General features: G+C 51.7%; 3 protein-coding genes and 1 long non-coding RNA gene across 4 annotated transcripts; 1 reads left to right on the plus strand and 3 right to left on the minus strand.

Moving 5' to 3' along the window:
• Positions 1–3,172: 3,172 nt before the first annotated feature.
• On the minus strand, positions 3,173–5,279 carry LOC120647337. The gene is made up of 2 exons (XR_005664749.1): positions 5,023–5,279; positions 3,173–3,498 (listed from the first exon to the last, which is right to left on the minus strand). It is a non-coding gene; the product is annotated as an uncharacterized LOC120647337 (long non-coding RNA).
• Positions 5,280–6,368: 1,089 nt separating this feature from the next.
• LOC120647338 (subtilisin-like protease SBT1.2) lies at positions 6,369–9,063 on the minus strand. The gene has a single exon (XM_039924103.1). It carries the CDS (start codon positions 8,942–8,944, stop codon positions 6,605–6,607), a length of 2,340 nt encoding a protein of 779 aa, XP_039780037.1. The 5' UTR covers positions 8,945–9,063; the 3' UTR covers positions 6,369–6,604.
• A 1,657-nt stretch (positions 9,064–10,720) lies between these two features.
• Positions 10,721–15,948, plus strand: LOC120647339 (the record flags this gene model as incomplete). Its single annotated transcript, XM_039924105.1, has 12 exons — positions 10,721–10,913; positions 11,015–11,076; positions 11,722–11,772; positions 11,854–11,886; positions 12,185–12,289; positions 12,404–12,511; positions 12,633–12,704; positions 12,796–12,846; positions 13,396–13,458; positions 13,579–13,703; positions 14,257–14,452; positions 15,099–15,948. Coding segments are annotated over 12 exons (1,770 nt in total), but the record flags the coding sequence as incomplete, so codon positions are not given.
• A 489-nt stretch (positions 15,949–16,437) lies between these two features.
• Positions 16,438–18,922, minus strand: LOC120648269 (cell division cycle protein 48 homolog). Its single transcript, XM_039924994.1, has one exon. The coding sequence runs from the start codon at positions 18,920–18,922 to the stop codon at positions 16,523–16,525; it is 2,400 nt and encodes a 799-aa protein (XP_039780928.1). The 3' UTR covers positions 16,438–16,522.
• Positions 18,923–20,968: the final 2,046 nt, after the last annotated feature.

Below are 20,968 nucleotides of genomic sequence, written 5' to 3' on the forward strand. Positions count from 1 at the left end.
GAAACCATGTCTATCATTTTTCTCATTAACTCTCTTGTCATGTCATCAAATTGCTTATGTAGCACCCTCATTAATGCTATGGACAACATCCTACGAGGAGGGTTGGGGATGATCTAAAGGATAGAGAGGTCACCAAACTTCTCCACTAGCTCCTGCTTTTGGAATTGTCAAAGCTGCTGTTCTTCAGCTCAACTGCTCAAGGCACTCGATGAAGATTCTTTCGTTTGCCAAATGACGATCTTGAATGATGTCTCATGTCTGGGTTCTCTCCTCTGTGCTATGTGTTCCGTACAGTCAAGCGCGTGAGAAATAATATGAAGTACAAATATTTAAAAAAAAACATGCTGGCTTGACCTAAAACGTAGGTCATGTCTTGTCCTTGTTTAGGCTCTCCGCAGTGGGAGCTCTATCCCACGCAGTATTCCGTTTGCAGTAGGATTTTAGAGAAAAAAACCCCGATCTGTAAAAGGCACGGTATCTTAGCGCGGCTCCTCCGGTCCGCCACTTCCAGCGCGTTGCGGACGGCGCACTATCGCCGACGTGGCACGGGGCCCGGACTCCCGACGCGCGCAGCCCCAACCACCAGCAGCTGCAGCCCTAGGAGGCGCGCTCCCTCCACCTTCGCCTTGCCGCGGCCCAGTCGCGCCTCCACCTCTGCCTCCACCTTCGCCTCGCGCACGCCCGGCCGAGCAGGGGCCGCGGCCGCCGCGAGCAGAGAGAGGCCCGCCGCCGCCTCCTTGACGCTGTCGTCCTCCGCACCTCCTCCGCGCCGCCGGTGCCAGCGCGCGGGCCAGCTCGAGGTGGGGAGGGGCAGCGAGCCGGTGAGGGGCGGCGCGGCTCGCCGCTCTGCGCGAGGCCCACGACGGCCGAGCCTCCACCCACGACGGGAGAGCCGGATCTGGGAGGGAGGGGAGGGAGGGCGGACCGGCGCATCGGCGAAAGGAGACCGCCGGCGAGGAGGAAGACCGGCAGAGGGACCCGTCCAGGCGCCCTAGAGGCCACCGCCGCCATGGCCCCTGCTCCGCTCGATCAGCCGTGGAGAAAAGGGAAGGAGATGCGAGCTTGAGGGGAGGGGCGTCCCTTCGCCGCCCGGAGTAGGGGAGATGGGGGAGATGGGGAGAGAGGGCGCCGTGAGGAGGAGGATGCACCGCCATGGCCACCTCGGCCGCACGCTGATGGAGCAGGGGAGGGGGTGGCGCGGGCCGAGCTCGAGGCCCGGCCGCCTCGCCGCGGCGAAAGAGCTCGATGGGGCCCGGCTGCCACGCGCCGCCGCGGCTCCCGCCCCGCGTGCCGTCCGCCGGGGCCACCTGCCGCCGCCATGGCCACCCCGCCGTGGCCCCGCGCCGGCCCTGCAGTGGGCGCGCACCGTCATGCCGCGCGCCGGCCGCCCCGCCGTGGGCGCGCACCGGCGGCCCTGCCTCGCCGTGGCCGCGCGCTCGTCGTCCCGCCGTGGCTCGGCGAAGTTCCAGGCCTGCGAGCTCGAGGCCGGCCGAGCGGCGCCGATGAGGGAGGAGGGAGCTCCGGGGAGCGCGAGTAGGAGGCGCGGCGAGGTGCCCGCCATGGCCCCGCGCGGAAGGGAGGGATGTGCCACAGAGAGATGGGGAAGGAGGGACGCCAGGAGGGGAGGGACGCCGCGCACCAGGAGCCTGCTCCGCCGCGGCCGTCAAGCGCGAGCCCCTACTCGCTCCTGCTCCACCGCGGCGAGATGCAGGGGCGGCGGCGCAAGCCCGAGCGCGGAAGGACATGTCAAGGGCGGCGGGGGAGGAGGAGAGAGAGACTGAGAGGAGGGGATAAAAGAATCTGATGTGTGGGTCCCGTGGCTGGTAGTTAGTATAGAGTGGAGATATAGAGAACGAACGGGTGCAGCGAAATTGAATATAGAGAAGAGAATCTTAATGACCAGACAAGAATTTTTCTTTTAGAGTGTGTATTTGGAGTACCATGAGTGCGGATAGCCTTAGTCCTCAAAAGTTAAATGCACCGGTACCGGTTACTCAGAGTAGTAGCTGGGCATTTGGCTGAATAGGTGTATGTGCCAATGACTTGGAATATGACTAGATTTTCTCATGTGATCCGTGAATATGAGCTTCACTACATGCTTAACAAAAGTTCTGGAGCTGAAGATGAAAAAAGGTTTATACTGCCATCAGCTCCTTTCAAAGGATGACCTCTGGTTCAACTCGCTTAGCAAAGAACAGACCGACACTATTAGGAAGATTCTAGGCAAAGGATGGCCTCTGGTTCAACTAGCATTGTTATCAATGGACATTGCAGAAAGACGGTGTAAAGGCACTTGCTGCTTTTAGCATGTTTTTTTAGGGCATTTGCCACGGTCTTTTAGCATAGAACCATCATCACAATGCACAACTTATAGGGTTTTCTGCAAAATGTAGATTTAATAGAAAAGGTGGATTAGTGTACTAGGGCCGAGCGTTACTGCAAAGGAATTTTTGTAACCTTTGGGGGAAAAAGGCATAAGCGTCCACAAAAAGAATGGATGGAATGTCAAGGATTCCGTACTCACAGAGGGAACCTAGAATGTGGGATTGAATTCTCATCACCTAGAAAAAACAGAGAACTTGATACCCTTGGGCATGAGCAGGTTATCATTTCATTCCCACTTCAGAAATAAAGCCGAACTAACCGGTGAAGAAACCAGGTGCTAAAGCTGCTGGATTACTATACCAGGAAATGACAAAGTGAACAATCCCGATTTGTAATCGCGCGCATAGCCTAAACATTTTTCTTTCTTTCCCGGCAAATCTCTGCCGATGTAGGGTCCGTTTCTGATCTCTTGCTGATTCTGTGTGTCAGCGTGTATTACTTTTTCATCCTTTTTTAAGTGCGGAAAACAATGATGTCTAAAGCATGGCGACTTTGGATCACTAGTGCAGGCAAGTGAGGGTCATCGAGGCAAAGTGCCGCGCATTTTATGCTGTTCATCCTACTGCTCTCCTTTTGCCTTTGGCTGCACCGAGAGCCGGCTTCTTCTGAACCCTGGTTCGCAGAATGGGTGATTATATTGTACCTGTCAGAAAATTTAGAAATCAGGGTGATACATGTTTGCAACACATTTTCCAAGCTCCTTCGATCACGTCAGAATTAGGCATAGCTAGGAAATGAAAATGGCAAAGATTGCTCTGTCTCTGAAACTCCATATGCACAGCCTGTGTAACACCCCCGCAAACAAAACATAAATCAAGATGCCACCGAGCAAACTATCACAGACCGGCAAAGGAAAAAATTGGCAGCATCTCCCCTGTTTTTAGAGTTTAAGCGGAAGCATCCACACATAACAAGATATACCAATCTAAAGATCAGATAAGCACCACCAGAGGTCTAGAGATTGAGCCAACATGGTCCACAAATCCTAAGTTTAAGTTGACCAAATTCTAGTATTATTTACATTACAGCACGAGATTAACACTAGAGAAATGCATGAGTGTGCGACACGTGCTGCTAATTTTCCCACCCTTCATGCAAAAGCCATTCGAGTGCCTGGTAAGATAAAAGAGGGTGTGAGATGCGAGATCTCAGCAAGTAAACTGCTTTAACAAGCTATTTAATCTACAAGTTCATTATGCATCGATTTAAATTTCCAATACAGGTGAACCATAGAGGAACAAGGACATATCAAATCAAATAATACAACCGTATAAAGAATAAGATTAACCACCACCAATCCTTAGATACGGATCACCTCCATCCAATAACTCCCAAAGCCATACTTCAAAACACACATCTCATATCCCAAATCATAATATAAATGCAATGCAATGCAATGTCATGTCTCCTGCCTTCATACCCAACAAGGTATGAAGCTGCATCGTTATGCCCAATAAACGATGATGTACCGGTACGGTCGGAACCATAGGTTCGCGACATAACTCCATATGCCAATGCAATGAATGAGATGCAATGCAAATGCCATATAAAGAAAAAGGTAAGCCATATATAATTCCTTAAGCAACCTCCTTGGCAGAGAGTAAACATCATTCCATTCCACCACCCAAGCATCATCAAGCCATAGATAAAGGACATAGATATTCACATCCATCCATAGAGAATATAACAAACTAACTAGAACACATTCGATTAGATCATATTGTATTAGTTGTAGATCTGAATTTTTAAGGTGGAGGTAGAATAAATAACAAGTTAAAGCTCGTAGCAAACCACCGCTACATGTACTTGCCTCCAACGGAGAGTTGACCGCTTTAGGCGCGATCCGAGGCACTACCACCTGTTTGACAAAGCAAGATTAGATAACAACTCATACCAACAAGCATTCAAATAAACAAAGCGCTCCTACGCCCCCCTTCCCAAACCATCGTCCAACCCAAACATCGAAAAGGTCACAAGGCAAATGCAGCACTGCTGCTTCACATTTTTGTATCTTTTAATTTACAAATGGTATGATTGAAAACGAGCGCATTTTAGAAAGCCAAGGGAGGGACCTACAGCTCTGTACAGGTGCTAAAATTTTAATATGACATCAATAGGGGTCAAACTGCAGCTAAAAGTGAAGAACAGAATCTGTCTGAAATTCTGGGCAGCAGCACACAAAAATCCATATCTCCCAAACCTGTTGTCCGAAAATTCTCAAATTTTTACAGCATGTACATCTTTGGGCAATCTACAACTTTGTTATTATGGGTTTCCACGAATTCCATGGTTAAGGTCGGCTAACACACCTCTGAACAACTAATGTCCAAATCTGGACAATCAGGGACATCGCCCAAACAACAGTCAATAAGTGATGATATACTCCACCAAAAAATGTGAAATTTTTACAGCAGCTAGATTCTCATAAACCTCTACAAATTTTGTATAATCCACCTTTGGAGGGAAAATTGTTTAGATTGCCAAAACTGCAAGGACAGCAGCACTGCCCGAGCTACAGAACAGCAGACCTCAGATCGGCCTTCAAACCGTGTTTCCCCCACTAATCCACTAAATCTTAGACCCCAAACTCCATCATAGATGCCTAATTAGTATAGGGAAGGTTTAAATCGAGCTCACCTTTGTTTTCCCCAATCCCTAGGGGAGTAGGTGGAGAGGGAGAAGGGCAAATCCACCATGAAAATACACCTCCCCGTGCTGCTCTCGCCCTCCTCGATCCGTTTTGCTACTTCCCCTCAAAGATTAGGCGCTGAGTTGGGAGATCTAGAGTAGGCAGCCATGGGGAGGAGGAGGAAGAAGAAGGGAACGGGAGGAAGAAACGAGAGAGAGGAGGCTCGGGATCGACACGAGGGAGGGGGGCGTGGGTGAGGGTGGGGTGGGCCTGGCCCATTTATTTTTACCCCCCTCTAAAGCTTTCTCTCTCTTTTTTTTATTTGGTGTTACAGCCTGAACCTGAATGCCTGAACCTGGTTTCAGCTAACTCCTCCTCCGTAGTGAAAGCAGATTGTGGGCAGCTGCAGCTCCATCAGCGACTAGTCATCGCTTTAGAAATCCAAATAAAGGCCGGGGATCCTCCATGACGACTGACGGGTCGGCAACCTATCATTCCCCGTCCTCTTTTTTTTCACGCCGATCCGTGTCGTCAGGGACAGAGGAACGCCAGGGTTTCCCGTTTCCGCTGTGCTATACTATACACTGGCTGAGGGCTGAGATGAAGGCGCCCGGCGCGCTTGGACGCTTCCCAGATCAGTGAGACCGTCGGCGCCCGCTTGTTTGCCACTGGCATCGCATGATCCTTACCCGGATGGCGTTTATCCGACGTGCGAGGACGATTTAAAATGAAAACATGAAACTAGCTTGGACCTCGATCGCGTTATATAGAAACCGACGACCAATCGACCATGCCCTGCATGGCCTTGGTTGAAATGATCTATCTGTAGCCTTGCCCATTTCTCCGCCATTGTGGCCCGGTATTCCTGGGCTGGGCTATTATCGTCTTATGTGTTGCTGGGCCGGGCTGGGCCGGGCCAGTGGTAAGGCCCGTGCGCCACAATTCAATTTCTCTCTCATTTTTCTCATAGATCGGTTGGTTAGGTCTCCTGTGGTGGAACCTACTCACCCGGGTTCAAATCCTCGACTTGGCACGGGTGCTCGCATTTTCTTAAATTTATTTCAGGATTTTCCGGCGTTATGATTTAAATGGTAAGCGATGTTTCCGTCGATAACGAGGCACCAATGGTGACTTCGGAAATCTCCATATCTGCCGGCCCAATCCTTCAGAGGTGCTCGTAGAGATAGGGTTTGCATATGTATGTTCATAGGGGTGAGTATGCGTGTGTGGTGTGAGCATCTACGTTGTACTGTGTTCTTAAAAAAACTGCAATTGTGAAGCGTCAATCATCTCCCTCGCCTCTCCTTTTGGTAGTCAGCGAGAATAGAGGGATAGAGGGAGTGTACGAACTGAGTGACTGTGAATGACGAGGGCAGAAAAAGATTCACCTGAAAAAGGAAGGAATCTTTGTGTTTTACACCCGACAAGCAGATTCTGATGCGGTAAAACAATCAGGCCTGCGGCTTGCTGGTTGCTGCAGGCGCAGGGGGCAAGATCTCCCTGCTCTTCATACTACTACCCATCAATGGCAACCAACCTTTCTTGATACAGACAGAGTCGTCAGATGCCGGCAAGACGGCGGCTCTTGTGCTACTCCACCACCCAGGTCACCGCGATGGGGCTCCTCACGACGTGCTTCCCTTGCCCGCCGCTCTGCTTCCACACCAGGTACCCCTCCGCAATGTCCTTGGCTGCCGGCGGCGACGGCGCCTCCACGGTCACCCGGAAGCTCCTCTGCTCGCCGAACTCCGCGAACGACAGCGTCGTGGGCGCCACGCTGACCTTGACACCCGGTGGCGCCGCCACCTGCACGGTGTACGCCGAGTTCGGCGTGCCGACGTTGGTCACCGTCCGCTGGAGCACCGCCGACTTGGCGCCGTTCTTGAACGCCACGGCGATCGAGGGGTAGTTGAGGCTGAAGCCCCTGTTCTTCTGGAGCACGGCGCTGCAATTGACGCCGGCGTGGGTGATCTTGAAGATCTCCATGTGGGTGTACCCGAGCGTGCACAGGTGCGTCACGTAGTCGCCGGGCTGGATGTCGTAGACGAGGCCGGGGTCCACGGCGCGCGCCGGGTTCACGTGCCCGGCGCCCATGGCGAACACGTCGGCCCGGCCGCCATCGCCGTCCATGATCGCCTTGCCCTGCCGGTCCGTTATGTCGGCCGATGTCATGATCGCGGACCGGACCATCGCTGGGCTCCAGGACGGGTGCGCGGACCGGATGAGCGCCGCGATGCCGCTCACGTGAGGGGCCGCCATGGATGTCCCCGAGAGCACGGAGAAGTTAGACCGGCGGGCGTCGCCCTCGAGCCCCGACGGGCCGAGGTTACCCGGCCAGGCGGCGATGATGTTCACCCCGGGGGCGACCACGTCGGGCTTGAGCACCGACGGGTTCGTCAGGCTCGGTCCGCGCGCCGAGAACAGCGCCACCGCTGGCGCGCGCGCTCGCCCGATCCGCGTGCCGCCGAACACTATCCTCGCCACCGGCCGCGGCGCCGAGCTGATGTACTTCTTGAGCTCGACGGCCTCTCTATAGCCGACGAGTGTCGCGGGCAGGACGTGCACGTCGATGGAGTCCTCCTCCCGGTTTACCTCGGTGTTGGCAAGAATCATGGCGGTGCCCCCGGCTTCTTTTACTGCCTCGCCTTTGTCGGCGCGGCCCGTGATGCCGCGGTCGCATACCACCATCTTCCCGGCGATGGCAGTTTTATCCAGGGCCCCCTTGAGGCAGTACGCCGATTCCCGGGTCCCACCGGCGGCGTACACCAGCTCGAGCTCCTTCCCGCCTTTTTTCAAACCGATTTCCCCGGGGTACATGGACTCGCCGTACAAGACCCGGCCGTTGCCGAGCCGGACGTATGCCGGGAAGCGGCGGTCCAGGGTGGCGGCGCCGACGGTGAGCACCCATGGCGCCTCGTTGGCCACGGAGCTCCGCGCCGGCCCGTTGTTCCCGGCGGCGCACACGACGGAGACGCCACGCGCCGTGGCACGGAAGCTGCCGATGGCGATGCTGTCCTCGAAGAGCGGGATGGGGAAGCCGCCGAGGGAGAGGGACAGCACGTCGACACTGTCGCGCACGGCGTCGTCCATCCCGGCGAGGATGTCGGAGCTGTAGCACCCGTTGAACCAGCACACCTTGTAGGCCGCGACGTGCGCGCCGGGCGCGACGCCTCGCGCCTCCCCGGCCCCGGCGCCCAGGACGCTGGCACCGGGCACCGCCGCGCCCGCCGCCGTGGACGCCGTGTGCGTGCCGTGGCCGTGCGCGTCCCGCGGCGACACGTACTCCAGCAGCGACGCCGCCTCGGACGGGTTGGTCGGGTAGTTGGCGCGGTGGCCCTTGGAGTAGAACCGCGCGCCGATGAGCTTCCGGTTGCAGTTGGAGACGTTGAAGCGCTCCCCGCCCTGGCACACCCCGGTCCACCGCACGGGCACCGGCGGCATCCCGCGGTCGTCGAAGCTGGGGCTCTCCGGCCACACGCCGGTGTCGAGCACCCCGATGATGGTACCGCGGCCGTACCCGGACCGCGCCCAGGCGCCGGCGGCGCAGAAGTTGAGCCCCAGGAACCTGTACGAGTAGGTGGTGTGTAGCTCCACACGGCGGTCGGCGCGCACCGAGGCGACGCCCGGCAGCGCCCGCAGCGCCGCGGCCTCGGCGTCCGCGAGCTGCGCCGCGAAGCCGTCGAAGACGGTGTGGTAGGAGTAGAGGAGGCGCGAGGAGGGCCGCTTCTCCTGCTCCCACGCCACGGACCTCTCGAGGAAGGAGCGGTGCCAGCCGAGCCTGGACCCGGCGGCGGAGACGGCCTCGCCACCGCCCTCGTGCGGGTGCAGCTGCACGATGTAGGTCTGGAGGGGCGTCCCCGCGGCGCCGAGGACCGGAAGCAGCAGCAGCAGGAACGAGTGGCGGATCATCAACAGCCTGACGACCTCCATTGCCGCCGCTCGATCGAATCTTGATGGCCAAATAATTGGCTTTGGTTTGCGATGGTTGGGACTTGGGAGACGAACGAAGCAGTGGAATTTGGTGTGGTATTTGAAGCGGGGGGTGGGAGAGCGCGGGAGGAGGCGTGAGAATTTGAGACCGGGAGGGAGGTCTCGTGAAGAGCAGGCTCGCCGGTCACACGGGATGAAGTGGAGGGAGTAAATTGGCTTCCCCGCCTCGGCCACTGCGCTACAGACCTCCAGTCCTCCATCGGCTCGGCTACTCCTGACTGAGTTCCATAATTACAGTCCACAGAGGCACGGGTGGAGACAGACTACAAAACCAGTGGGAACCGCTCCGGTTTGACTGGTTATTGGTCAAACCGGTCCGGTCCGGTTCCAGGTTGGGCCGGTACCAAATCGGCCCAAATTCAAAATTCAAATTTAAATTAGAAAAAATGAAAAATCTTCAAAAAATTCCTAAAAATACTTCGAGGTGCGATGAATCTAATGGTGTCAAATTTTCTCAAAAATTCGTTCGTTTAACATACTTTTCGGGCATTTAAAGTTAAACCAAAAAAGAAAAGAAAAAAAATGAGACGGCTCATTAAGGCCCACTTGGTAAATCGGCCAAACCGGCTGGTATACCGTTCCAAACCGGTTACACATGCGATTTTAAATTTGAATTTGAATTCAAACCGATCAAACCGGCCGGTATACCGGTACGAACCGGATGAACTGAGTTTTTTGAATTCAAATTTGAATTTGACCGGTACCAACCGGTTTCCGGCCAAACCGGACTGGTATACCGGTACCGGACCTCGGCGGTTTAGCCGGACCTCGGACAGATAGGGAGCGTATCCGCAGTAATGGATCAACTGCACAAAACGGACAGACACTGTAGTACTCATCTGCGGTGGGTGCACATTGGCAGGAGGACGGTGGACGGTGGTGGCGGCGTCCGGAGAAGCCAGGGTGACCTCCGGCTTGCTCCCCGTCTCGTCGATCTGCCGTCTCTCACGACGTCGCACGCCTCGCTGCACCGGCCAATGCAAAAGGGGATCGCAGCGGACGGGAGCTGGGAGCCGGGGATGCACGAGCAGGCCGGCGGTGTGCGTGCGCAGCGCTCGTGGCTCATTGAATGGTGCCCGGGCGGTGGTCGGCCACGGTCACAAGAACTATTTACGCCCGAGGCCACAGGCGCGCGCGCGCGGCACGGCGGCCGGCACGGGTGGGGAGCGCGAGCGCCGAGCGCATGGGCGGGCCGCGGCCTTGCTCATGCATTCAAGTCAACACCTGCGGCGCGCGCACCTCGCCGACGCCGACCGTGTGTCGCGTTGTTGCGGCTCCGGCTGCACGCGCGCGCCTCGTCCCCCGGCCATGGGTCTCTGCTTCCGCTCCTCAAGGCTCGTGGGACTGTAGAGCTCGGCGTCTGTACGCCATGGCAACTGTGATGGCTCGTGAGGCTGTCCTCGAGTTCACTATGGCGTGGGCACGAGTGTACATGTTCTTTCCAACCTGGCGCCAGCCAATGTTATTTCTATTTCGGAAAGAAGATTTTTTCAGGGGAATTTTCGGAAAAGGAGAGACTTGCAAAACTATTCCCAGGAAAATAAGGAAATCTTATTTCCCCGGAGAAACGAATGGATTTTTTTTTGTTAGAAAACATTGGCCCAAGCTAACCATAAGCAGATGGGCTAAATTATATCCACGATAGGCTTAGATGGGCCGCATTTCTGTCTCACTGATCAAATTTCCCGGTCCAGCACCAGCGGGCTCGTCGTCTGAAGTCACTGTCGCCAAAGCCCCCGCGACGAGTCGACCCGGCAGACCGCCGCCGCCGCCGCCGCCTCTCCTCGTTCCGGCCGATTTGAAGCGAGCGCCATGGCCGCGGGAGAGCAGCAGCCGCAACTCGGCGCCACGCGGGTCTCCTCGTCGTCCTCCACCGGCTCGGGGAGGCTCGTCACTCCCTTCTGGAAAGGTTCGCGGCGAAACTCGAACCAGTGAACCACCCCTTCTGATGTGAGAACTGCTGCAGTGCTGCGCCGCGGTGTTTACATGCTGTTTTTCCCCCCGACGCAGAGAAGTACGAGAGGGATGCGAGGAGGTACTGGGACATCTTCTACAAGCGCCACGAGGACAAGGTTACGCTCCTCCCATAGTCCCATGCTTCGCAGTACCTTAAAGTAGCTAAAGCTTTAGCTTGTGATGGAGATTGGGAATCAAGAGTCTTATTGGATTGGGTCAGTCGAGGTGTTAGGAAGGATGTACTTGAGTTCAATTTTTTGTTTATCAGCATGGTTTGAGCTAGCAGATGGTGCTTGAGTAATGGTCTGAACTCTGACCAGCAGAGTTAGAAGCAAGCGGGCAGTACCACCGTCCACCGATACTTTTGGTCCTTATTTATGCTGTAACTAAATTAATTGCGTCCGGGCAGTAACACCATCCATGGATACTTATTTACCTGTAACTAAGTTAATTGTGTCTGTTGGCTGTTTTTTTTTTGTATACAAAATGCCGTCCTTGATGAAATTGATCTAGTCCTGCTTGCATATGGATTCTAGTGACTGAACAAACTCTCCCCTCTATGTTCAGGATATATGTTCCAATGCTGAATTTTGTTTAATGAAATGTTATCTAGAAAAATCATGTGAATCTTGCGACCTTGGTGCAAGTTCTGTAGCTATATGTTTATATTTTCATTTTCTACTTCAAATAATTTCTCATGGACTTGTCCTTCTTCACATCTGTTACGTCATGTATTTATTTGTGTCCTTGTATTTGTTCAGTTCTTCAAAGATCGACACTACCTGGATAAAGAATGGGGGAAATATTTTGAGGTAAACATAAGAAACAACAGTTTGCTCCTCAATCTTGCCGTAAAGCATATAATATAGTAATATACATGAAGCTGTAAACAGGGACAAGATGGAGAGAAGATGGTGCTGTTAGAGGTATGGTCGCACTCTTGTTGAACTGTTGGTAATACCAGTGATCCTGCAATATTGTTTTCTGTAATTATCTGATATCAAACTGTGTAGAAATTTAAGTATCATCATAAAGAAACGAATACATTTGAATATGAACACTCCTTAGTATAAACAGTTTGTAATCTGAGTGTCTGAAGGCATTCCGCATTCAAAGCAGCATAGTACCTATGACTTCTTATTTCATAACGCAAGTACCAAATTCTTTATTGCTATTTCTTGCTTGCATTGAATGTTAGCATGCCTTGTGTGAAATTCAGTGCAGGTTGGTTGTGGAGCTGGAAACACAATCTTTCCATTGCTGTCCACATTTCCTGATATATTTGTTCATGCCTGTGATTTTTCTCCACGAGCTGTTGACTTGGTCAAGGTAAATGTTTACTAATACACAATAAGAGCTGAAGCGCTGAACAATTGGGTCATGTGCTTAGTGCTGTTTTGCCTATTTGATGTTGTGTTACCATTTGCTGAATGGTATCTGCAGAAGCACAAGGACTTCAGACCTGACCGGTTAAATGCATTTGTTTGTGATATTACATCAGAACAACTAACTGAGAACATGGAACCTTCTTCTGCTGATATTGTAACAATGGTAATATGCTATGCTCTGATAATGTGTCTATTTTGAATAATCTATTTGACATTTCTGTCACTCTTTTTGCATTATTTCACTATTCACAATTGGGAGTACAAACAACTAACATATTAAGCAGATATTTGTGCTCTCTGCAGTTGCACCAGATAAAATGCCTTTAGTTCTGCAGAACGTTAGAAGTGTCCTAAAGGTAAGTACTACTTTTACTTTTAGGTCCTAACCTTTCATTTCTCAGAAGTTGTCGTCGATTTAGGGAACTGACCTGCTGTCTTCTGTATCAGCATGGTGGCCGTGTTCTCTTTCGGGACTATGCCTTTGGGGACCTTGCACAGGTTTAAGCTCTTATGTGTTTTTTGAGGTTTTGATATTAGAATTTTATGACTTCAAAAAAATCCTGTTCTTCTCCTGCTCTTGGCTGTGTACATTTGTATAGCATCCAGAATCACATATTCAAGGAGAATGTTTGGAAATAATCAAAAGTATAAGCCTACTTATCGCTTAGTTATTTTCAGATGGACTTGTTAGCAACATGCTTAAAACACAGGAGCTACCTTAATTTTTTTATTTACAACCATGCTCTTATATTTGAATTCTCATTTGATGTCCCCATTTACTGCCATTATATGCAGCTTGCCTCTTTTATTATGTTTTCTTTCTCCCCCTTCCTGTAACCTATGCCTTCCCTCAGGTAATCATATATTCATTAAAAAAAATCTTGATGCAATCCACTTGTTTTGAACCATAATTTGAAAGGCCATTTTTTTATGTAGTTAGTTTACCCCAACTTGCTTTTGGGACTAAAATGCTTTGTTGTTGTATGTCAAATTTAAACTTATTATGCATTTATAATATCTATTGTCATCTTGTAAACCAAAATGTAGGAAAGGCTTATGTCAAAAGGCCAGCAAATAAGTGGGAACTTCTATGTCAGAGGTGATGGTACGGTGAGTGGCTCGCCTATGAACATTATGCAAGGAAATTCAGTCACATCAATAAATTTAATCCATCATGTATACTAATTTACAAATGATTACCTGAATCATTGCAACACGTGTTCTATGCAGCGTGCATATTACTTTTCAAATGAATATCTAGTCGACTTATTCTCAAAATGTGGATTTACTCTTGAGGAAATATGTGTGCACAACAAGCAAGTTGAGAACCGTTCACTTGACTTGGTGATGAACAGGTGGTTTTCTTGGTCAGCGTTGCTAATGATTATACTATATATCTTCACTTGCAACTTGTAAAGAAATGAGTTAGCAATATTCTTTACTCCAAACATTGATATCTTTGTAACATTTTCAAAATAGAAAGTTCAATGAGGGGCCAGAGTTGCTGATAGTATATGCATTTCAATACGATAAATTTGAAATTTCTGAGCACTGTGTATGTTCTAAAAATGCGTTGTTCTATTATTTTCTTTTGTTTAGCTCTTTGCTTTCTTCTATCGTCAAATGTGCATTATATTAAGTTGTACATAGCATAACGAATTGATGAAATAAACTGTCTAGTATAATGTATTATGTTGGACCCTAGATTGCATACATTTGATGACTTAAATAAGACAAGTACCCTTCAAATTGATGTAGATAGCATGTGCCTGGTTCCTTTGTTGTCCTGCATTTGCCAGTCTTTTTCATGAGCCACTGGTTATTTTCTTATATTTATATTCGTAGATAGTTGTATTAACTCTTTTGTCACGAGTGCCTGAAATTTTCCATATTGTTTATCCTACCTAGGAATTGGATCCAAGCTACCTTTACCCTCGATTCATCTGATTCTCAAAGTCTGAATGGTCAACATGACCTCCACGTGTGTGAAGGAAAAGAGAATAAGCTAGTTGCTGACTCTTCTAAGAATAAAAGTAGTAATGAAGAAATTGATCTTTCTGAGGATTTCTGCAACATGTTTGGGACATCACACAACCTTAATGAGGTAACAGTGCCTATGCATCCTATGCTTTGTTGTCGTCAAATTCATCCTTGTACTGCTGTGAAATGATTAAATTGCACAAAGCAACTAATAGAGGGCCATTTAGTTAGCATTATATTGGTCTTGTTTAGACTAATATTTAAAGTCAAAACAAAGAGCTTACTAGGAATACTTTGCCTGAAAAAAAAAAGATAATTCCGGAAGTAAAGAAGCATAATAAGAGGAAAGAAACTTCCTAATCTCCTTCCTTGTCTATCCAAAACATGGCAATGAACAGTATTTTTGCTATTACATTTATGGGTTTGGGGGATGATGATTCACTATATACAAAATTACACCTCCCTGGCACCCTCTTTATCAGTATATTGCATTGATTTGCAGCCTAAGGCAGCCAAGGAATGCAGTGAGCTGCCGATTTTACTGAACTGCAGTCTGCGGTCTTCCTAGATTCTTCTTTTGCCTTCAGTCAGAAAAAAAAAGAATGTTCAGTTGTTTCTGATGAAAGTTCAGCTCCATAAACATTAAATTTAAATATCCTTTTTTGCCATAAAATTCTGACTGTTGTTTAACATTGTTAGTCTTTTCTTTCGCAAAAAAAAAACCATTGTTAGCCTTTTGAAGTTATTTCACATGGCCTGTTAGTTTGCAGGTACAAATCATTGCAATCAAAGCAAAAGGTCACGACTTCAAAATAAAAATGCTCACGAAGGAATACCAGCACACATGCAAATTAACTGGCTTGATGCTTTGGGAATCAGCTCAACTCATGTGCAGTCTGTTAGCAGAGAATCCTTCCATTGTTGCAGGCAAAAGGGTCCTGGAGCTGGGCTGTGGTTCGGCTGGCATCTGCTCAATGGTTGCAGCAAGTTCCGCTCAGTTTGTTGTAGCTACAGATGGGGATGCAGAATCACTGGACCTCCTTAGACAGAATATCTCTTCAAATTTGGAGCCTAATTTGCTCAACAGAATTATGATTAGGAAGTTATTTTGGGGTAACAAAGATGATTTGAGGGAGGTCAGAAAGCTTTCTGGCAATGACACAGGTTTTGACTGCATAATAGGCACCGACGTGACCTACAATCCAGATGCTGTACTTCCTCTCTTCAAGACTGCCAGAGAACTCATTTCTGACAAAGCTAATGAGGATGCAAGGGCAGCTTTTATTCTTAGCTACATTCAGCGCCGTGTTGATGAGAATTCTATCCTTTCTAATGCAATGGCTCAGGGTTTCAGGCTTGTGGACAAATGGATAAATGGAGTTCATGACAGTAATGGTATTATTAGCTCTTGGTTCTCTGGTAATGATGTTTGCAGCGCTTACCGAAACACAACACTTTCAATATTGTATTTTGAATTGTGAGAAAAATGGTATCTACCAGGATTTCATGGTTCCTGTGTAAACTGAAGAATATTTTGTACCAACTGTACTAAGCAAAGTGGGGAAATGTTTTGCGAACTATTCAACCAACTGGACTCTTACTGTTAATCTGTTATTCTTTTCTCTGTTTGTGTTAAGGTTACCTGGATTTATGTACCATTTGTAATTGCCGTGCTTGTACGATAATATCTATGTAGTTTGATTTTACTAAATTGTTTTTCAATACCGTTCAGGTAGCATACTGTCAAGGACTCAAGGTAGCACTATATTAGAAGACCATATACATATGCTGAATCTGTGTTTCTAATGATATATTCAGCGTCAGCATCCAGAAAAAGCCTAGGGACTCCTGAATCCTTTGTTAAGGTTTTATACTACAGGTCAGTCAGTCAGTGGAGTTCAGAAAAACTTGTAACGTCTACGGGTCCAGAAAGGCTAGAAAAAGAGCACTTGAAGCTCCAGCGCCAAAAATACACGGAGACGTTGGTGTTTCATACTACTTCATGATTTTTTTTCATAGAATGCGAATTATTGCAGCGAAAAGGAATACATGGAGGTAATGAAATACGATAGCAACAACGGCTATAGGAAAACACACACACACACACACACACACACACACACACACACACTATCAATACGTTATTACAGAAAAAAGGGGGAAAATAGCATAATCCATGCTAGTTGCGAGCCGATCAGTTGTAGAGATCATCCTCGTCGTCGGCGTTGGCCGTGGCAGCAGGCTCCGGCGCCTGGGGCTGCTTGGGGAAGCGGAACTCGTTGCCGAAGCCCCTCGACTGCTGCAATGTCTGCGCGAACGCCTGGTACTTGCGGATGTCCGCGTCGCTGACGCTCCTCCTCGCGAACCTCATCGACTCCTCAAAGTGGACGGCCTTGATCTGCGCCGGCTCCTGGGCGCAGTCCACCGCCATGTCCTCCGGCATCTCCTTGGCCTGCCTTTCCCGCTCCATGTCCTTCTCGATGTCCTCGCGGATGGCGTGCTTGCACGCCCTCTGGCAAATCTCGGTGATGTCGGCGCCGCTGAAGCCCGCCGTGAACCTGGCCAGCGCGCCGAGGTCGACGTCGCCGGCGACGGGGGACCTCCTCAGGCACGCCTTGAAGATCTGGAGCCGCGAGGCCTCGTCCGGCACCGGGATGTAGATGAGCTGGTCCAGGCGGCCGGGGCGGAGCAGCGCCGAGTCGATGATGTCCGGCCGGTTGGTGGCGCCGATGATGAACACCGTCTTCTTGGCGGTCATGCCGTCCATCTCGGTGAGCAGCTGGTTGAGGACCCTGTCCCCGGCGCCGCCGGCGTCCCCCGCGCGGCCGCCCCGCTGCGTCGCGATCGAGTCGAGCTCGTCGAAGAAGAGGACGCACGGCGCGGACTGGCGCGCCTTGTCGAAGATCTCGCGGACGTTGGCCTCGCTCTCGCCGAACCACTTGGTCAGCAGCTCGGGGCCCTTGACGCTGATGAAGTTGGCCTGGCACTCGTTCGCGATCGCCTTGGCGAGCAGCGTCTTGCCGCAGCCAGGGGGCCCGTAGAAGAGCACTCCCATGGAAGGGGACATGCCGAACTTCTCGAACTTCTCCGGGTGCTCGACGGGGTACTGCACGGTTTCCTGGAGCTCCCGCTTGACGCCCTCGAGGCCGCCAATGTCCGCCCAGCTGACATTAGGCACCTCGACCATGGTCTCGCGCAGAGCCGACGGGTTGGTGCCGGCGAGGGCAGTCTTGAGGTGGTCGTTGGTGATGGCCATGGAGCTGAGAACCTCCGCGTCAATCGTCTCGTCCTCGAGGTCGATCACGTCCATCTTCTCCCTGATGCACTGCAGGGCAGCCTCGGTGCAGAGGGCGGCCAGGTCGGCGCCGACGTAGCCGTACGTGTCCTTGGCGACGACGTCGAGGTCGACGTCGTCGGCGAGCTTCATGTTTTTGGTGTGGACGCGCAGCACCTCGAGGCGGCCGACCTCGTCCGGCACGCCGATGTCGATCTCGCGGTCGAACCTCCCGAACCGCCGCAGGGCGGGGTCGATGCTGTTGGGGCGGTTGGTGGCGCCCATGACGATGACGTGCGCGCGCGCCTTGAGCCCGTCCATGAGCGTGAGCAGCTGGGAGACGATGCGCCTCTCGACCTCGCCGTGGGTCTTGTCCCTGTTGGGCGCGATGGAGTCGATCTCGTCGATGAAGATGATGGAGGGCGCGTTCTTCTCGGCCTCCTCGAACGCCTTCCTGAGGTTGCTCTCGCTCTCCCCGGCCATCTTGGACATGATCTCGGGGCCGTTGATGCAGAAGAAGAATGCCCCGGTCTCGTTGGCCACGGCGCGGGCGATCAGGGTCTTGCCGGAGCCCGGCGGCCCGTAGAGGAGGATGCCCTTGGGCGGCTTGACGCCGATGGACTTGAACAGCTGCGGGTGCCTGAGCGGCAGCTCGACCAGCTCCCTGATATGCGCCAGCTGCTTGCGCATCCCGCCGACGTCGTCGTAGCCGACGCCGTCGAGGCTCTCCTCGTCCTCGCGCCTGACGGGGTCGCCGTCGCAGAAGATCTCCGTGTCGTTAGCGACGATGCAGTAGTCGACGGCGGGGTCGATGTCGACGACCTTGAACTCGACGCTCCTCATCATGCCGCCGCGCACGAGGAAGAGGTCGCCCTTGCGGACGGGGCGGTACGCGTCGACGAAGTAGGGCTTGAGGTAGGCCTCGAAGAGGTCCCCCGAGAGGCCCTCGACGGTGTCGTCGAGGGGCAGGACGTGGACGCGCGCCCCGTACCGGGCGTCGTGGCACGGGTGCACGGACACCACGTCGGCGAGGCGCACCCGGAGGTTGGAGCGGGCCACCTCGCCGATCAGGATCTTGCCCTCGCCGCACTCGTCATCGGGCAGGGCCACGCATACCGTGTCGCGGCGGCGCTTGCCCTTGAGCAGGACGACGTCGCCGTGGTAGATGGAGAGCTTCTCCATGGTGGCCGGGTGCAGGGTGCAGATGGAGTTGTACTCGTCCGTGGTCACCTTCGCCTCCTCGACCACCAGCCGGTTCTCCGCTCTCTTACTCGTGCCGGTAGCTGTTGAGCACGACGCGGCGGCTGCGTCGTCGGCCATGGCGGCGTTAGCAACAGGCGCTGTTTCTTCTGGAATCAGGTGGTGATGGACAGGACTGATGCGCGCGCCTCTCGATTCTGGCTATTCGCCTCTAGATTCTGGCTATTCGCTTGCGTTTTTTGGTGGGGAGAAGCAGGGGGGCTCGACCACTTTTTATTGCCTGGCTGCGGCCCGCCGAGTCCGAGGGAGAATCGAGTCGGAGAGACGTTCGTTGCGCCGCGGTCTGTGTCCGATTCTTCAACTGGCCGGCGAATTCCGGCCCGTGGAGATGTGCAGTCCAAGTCCAACTCACCCATCGTCTCCAGGCTAGTATCTATCAGGACCCAAGGGAGAAGAAAGCCTACTAAGAAATCGGCCCAATTGACATCATGGAGAAAGAGATCCCTCGCCAAAAAAAAAGAACATTTAACGTAAGTGTAGTACTATCTATTAGCCATCCTTGATGATACTAGCAGAGTGCATGTGCGACACGCACATGTTTTTAAAATACAATAATAAATAATAATTTATAGAATACAAAATATGTCATAACATATGACGCAACCTGACCTGGCCGAACGCCTGCCCGAGCCCCTCGCGACCTCTCTGGCAGTTCGGCCACGTCCCGCTCTATGACCCCTCCATTGCCTTCGCAGTCAAGGCCACCGTAGGCAAGATCCCTCCCGGCGAAGGCGGCGCTTCCCGTTGCAGCGCGGGCTTGGCGGCCAAGCCGCTCCACCATGCAGCCGCAACCTTCACACCCCCCTGTGGTGCGGGCGCGGTGGCCAAGGCATTCCACCACGCGCGCAGGCGCTGGTCGGCCAGGCGCCGGCACCGTCCTACTCTGTCACCGTCTGAGCAGCGTGTTGACGCTCCTTACAGCGCCAATTTACGTACCGCAAGCGCACGGATCGTGTAGCTTTTCCCTTAGAGTATTCCCCCAAGGTTTATCAATCCACGGAACAAGTATATTACTATGCTTAACTAAGCACTAATGACGTTGGTAAAAGATCTATATTGAGTGTATGAGTGTGAAATAGATCTAATCTGACCAATCTAATCTAATCTAGACTATTGAGCAATGGTAGGTGTGTGCACAAGATATGAAGAGCATTTGTCCATAGGGTTTAGGATCACTAGAGATGTAATCGCCAAGCAACGAAGAACGGATCTAATCTACCAAAGGTGTGTTCCAAGATCAAAACCTTTCCCTCCCGCATACTGTCACTACACGAGAATAATCGGTAACGAATCAACAAAAACACGATAGTTGATGTAATCTAAGTAAACCATGCAAGAGCAAAGCAAACCCAAAGCCAAGTCGCGAACTATTAGGCATCAAAACATCATCAACAAGAATCGTGATAGATCAATCTCATAAAGAATTCGGCAATTACAACTTAAGATCTCCTTACAACCCCATGAACAAACGAGGACTTTACCCCATGAAGCTAAGCGAAGCGTAGTCGATCATGGTGGTGAAATCTCCGGCAAGGGATAGATCCCTTGCTGTCCTCCAACTTGCAGCGGCGTCGAGGGACGATGAGGCCTCCGGTGTCGCCTTTCTCTTGTGTCTAACTCGAATGTATCTTTGGATGCTCTTTCTCTGCGATCTCTGCGATCCTCCAGATGCCCCCTCTTTGACGGCGGCTTCAGGGTATTTATAGGCAGATATAGTCGGCGGTTTTGGTAAAACACAGATTAGGGTTGACGCATACTTCGCGCTGAAGAAAACTGAGACCGATTGGGCCCCGAAATGGGCTAGGCCGGCCGGCCCAAGGACTCCAGGCCGGCCGGCCTGAGCCCTTTCTGGCCCCTTTCAGTCCCATCTTTTTCGTGTGGCCTCTTGCTCTTATTCCTCATTTTAGCCCAGTTGTAACCATGCGTCAAAACATCTCCGAAAATGTCCAATTTCCTGTCAAATTGCAACATGCTCCAAAATCCAAGACAAAATCGAAAACGGTCAAGTTCGGGTGCCAAGTGGCGGGTTATTACATGAATCATCCCGAAGAATTTACCAAAACCTCTCCTAATTGTATAATAAAATGGGTACTTAAGGAGCGCCAA

This window comes from Panicum virgatum, chromosome 9K, assembly GCF_016808335.1.
Source record: "Panicum virgatum strain AP13 chromosome 9K, P.virgatum_v5, whole genome shotgun sequence".
NCBI lineage: Eukaryota > Viridiplantae > Streptophyta > Magnoliopsida > Poales > Poaceae > Panicum > Panicum virgatum.

Bases quoted from the DNA above. Each gene is read 5' to 3' on its own strand.
- LOC120647338 (XM_039924103.1), bottom strand. From the start codon at position 8,944: ATGGAGGTCGTCAGGCTGTTGATGATCCGCCACTCGTTCCTGCTGCTG.
- LOC120648269 (XM_039924994.1), bottom strand. From the start codon at position 18,922: ATGGCCGACGACGCAGCCGCCGCGTCGTGCTCAACAGCTACCGGCACG.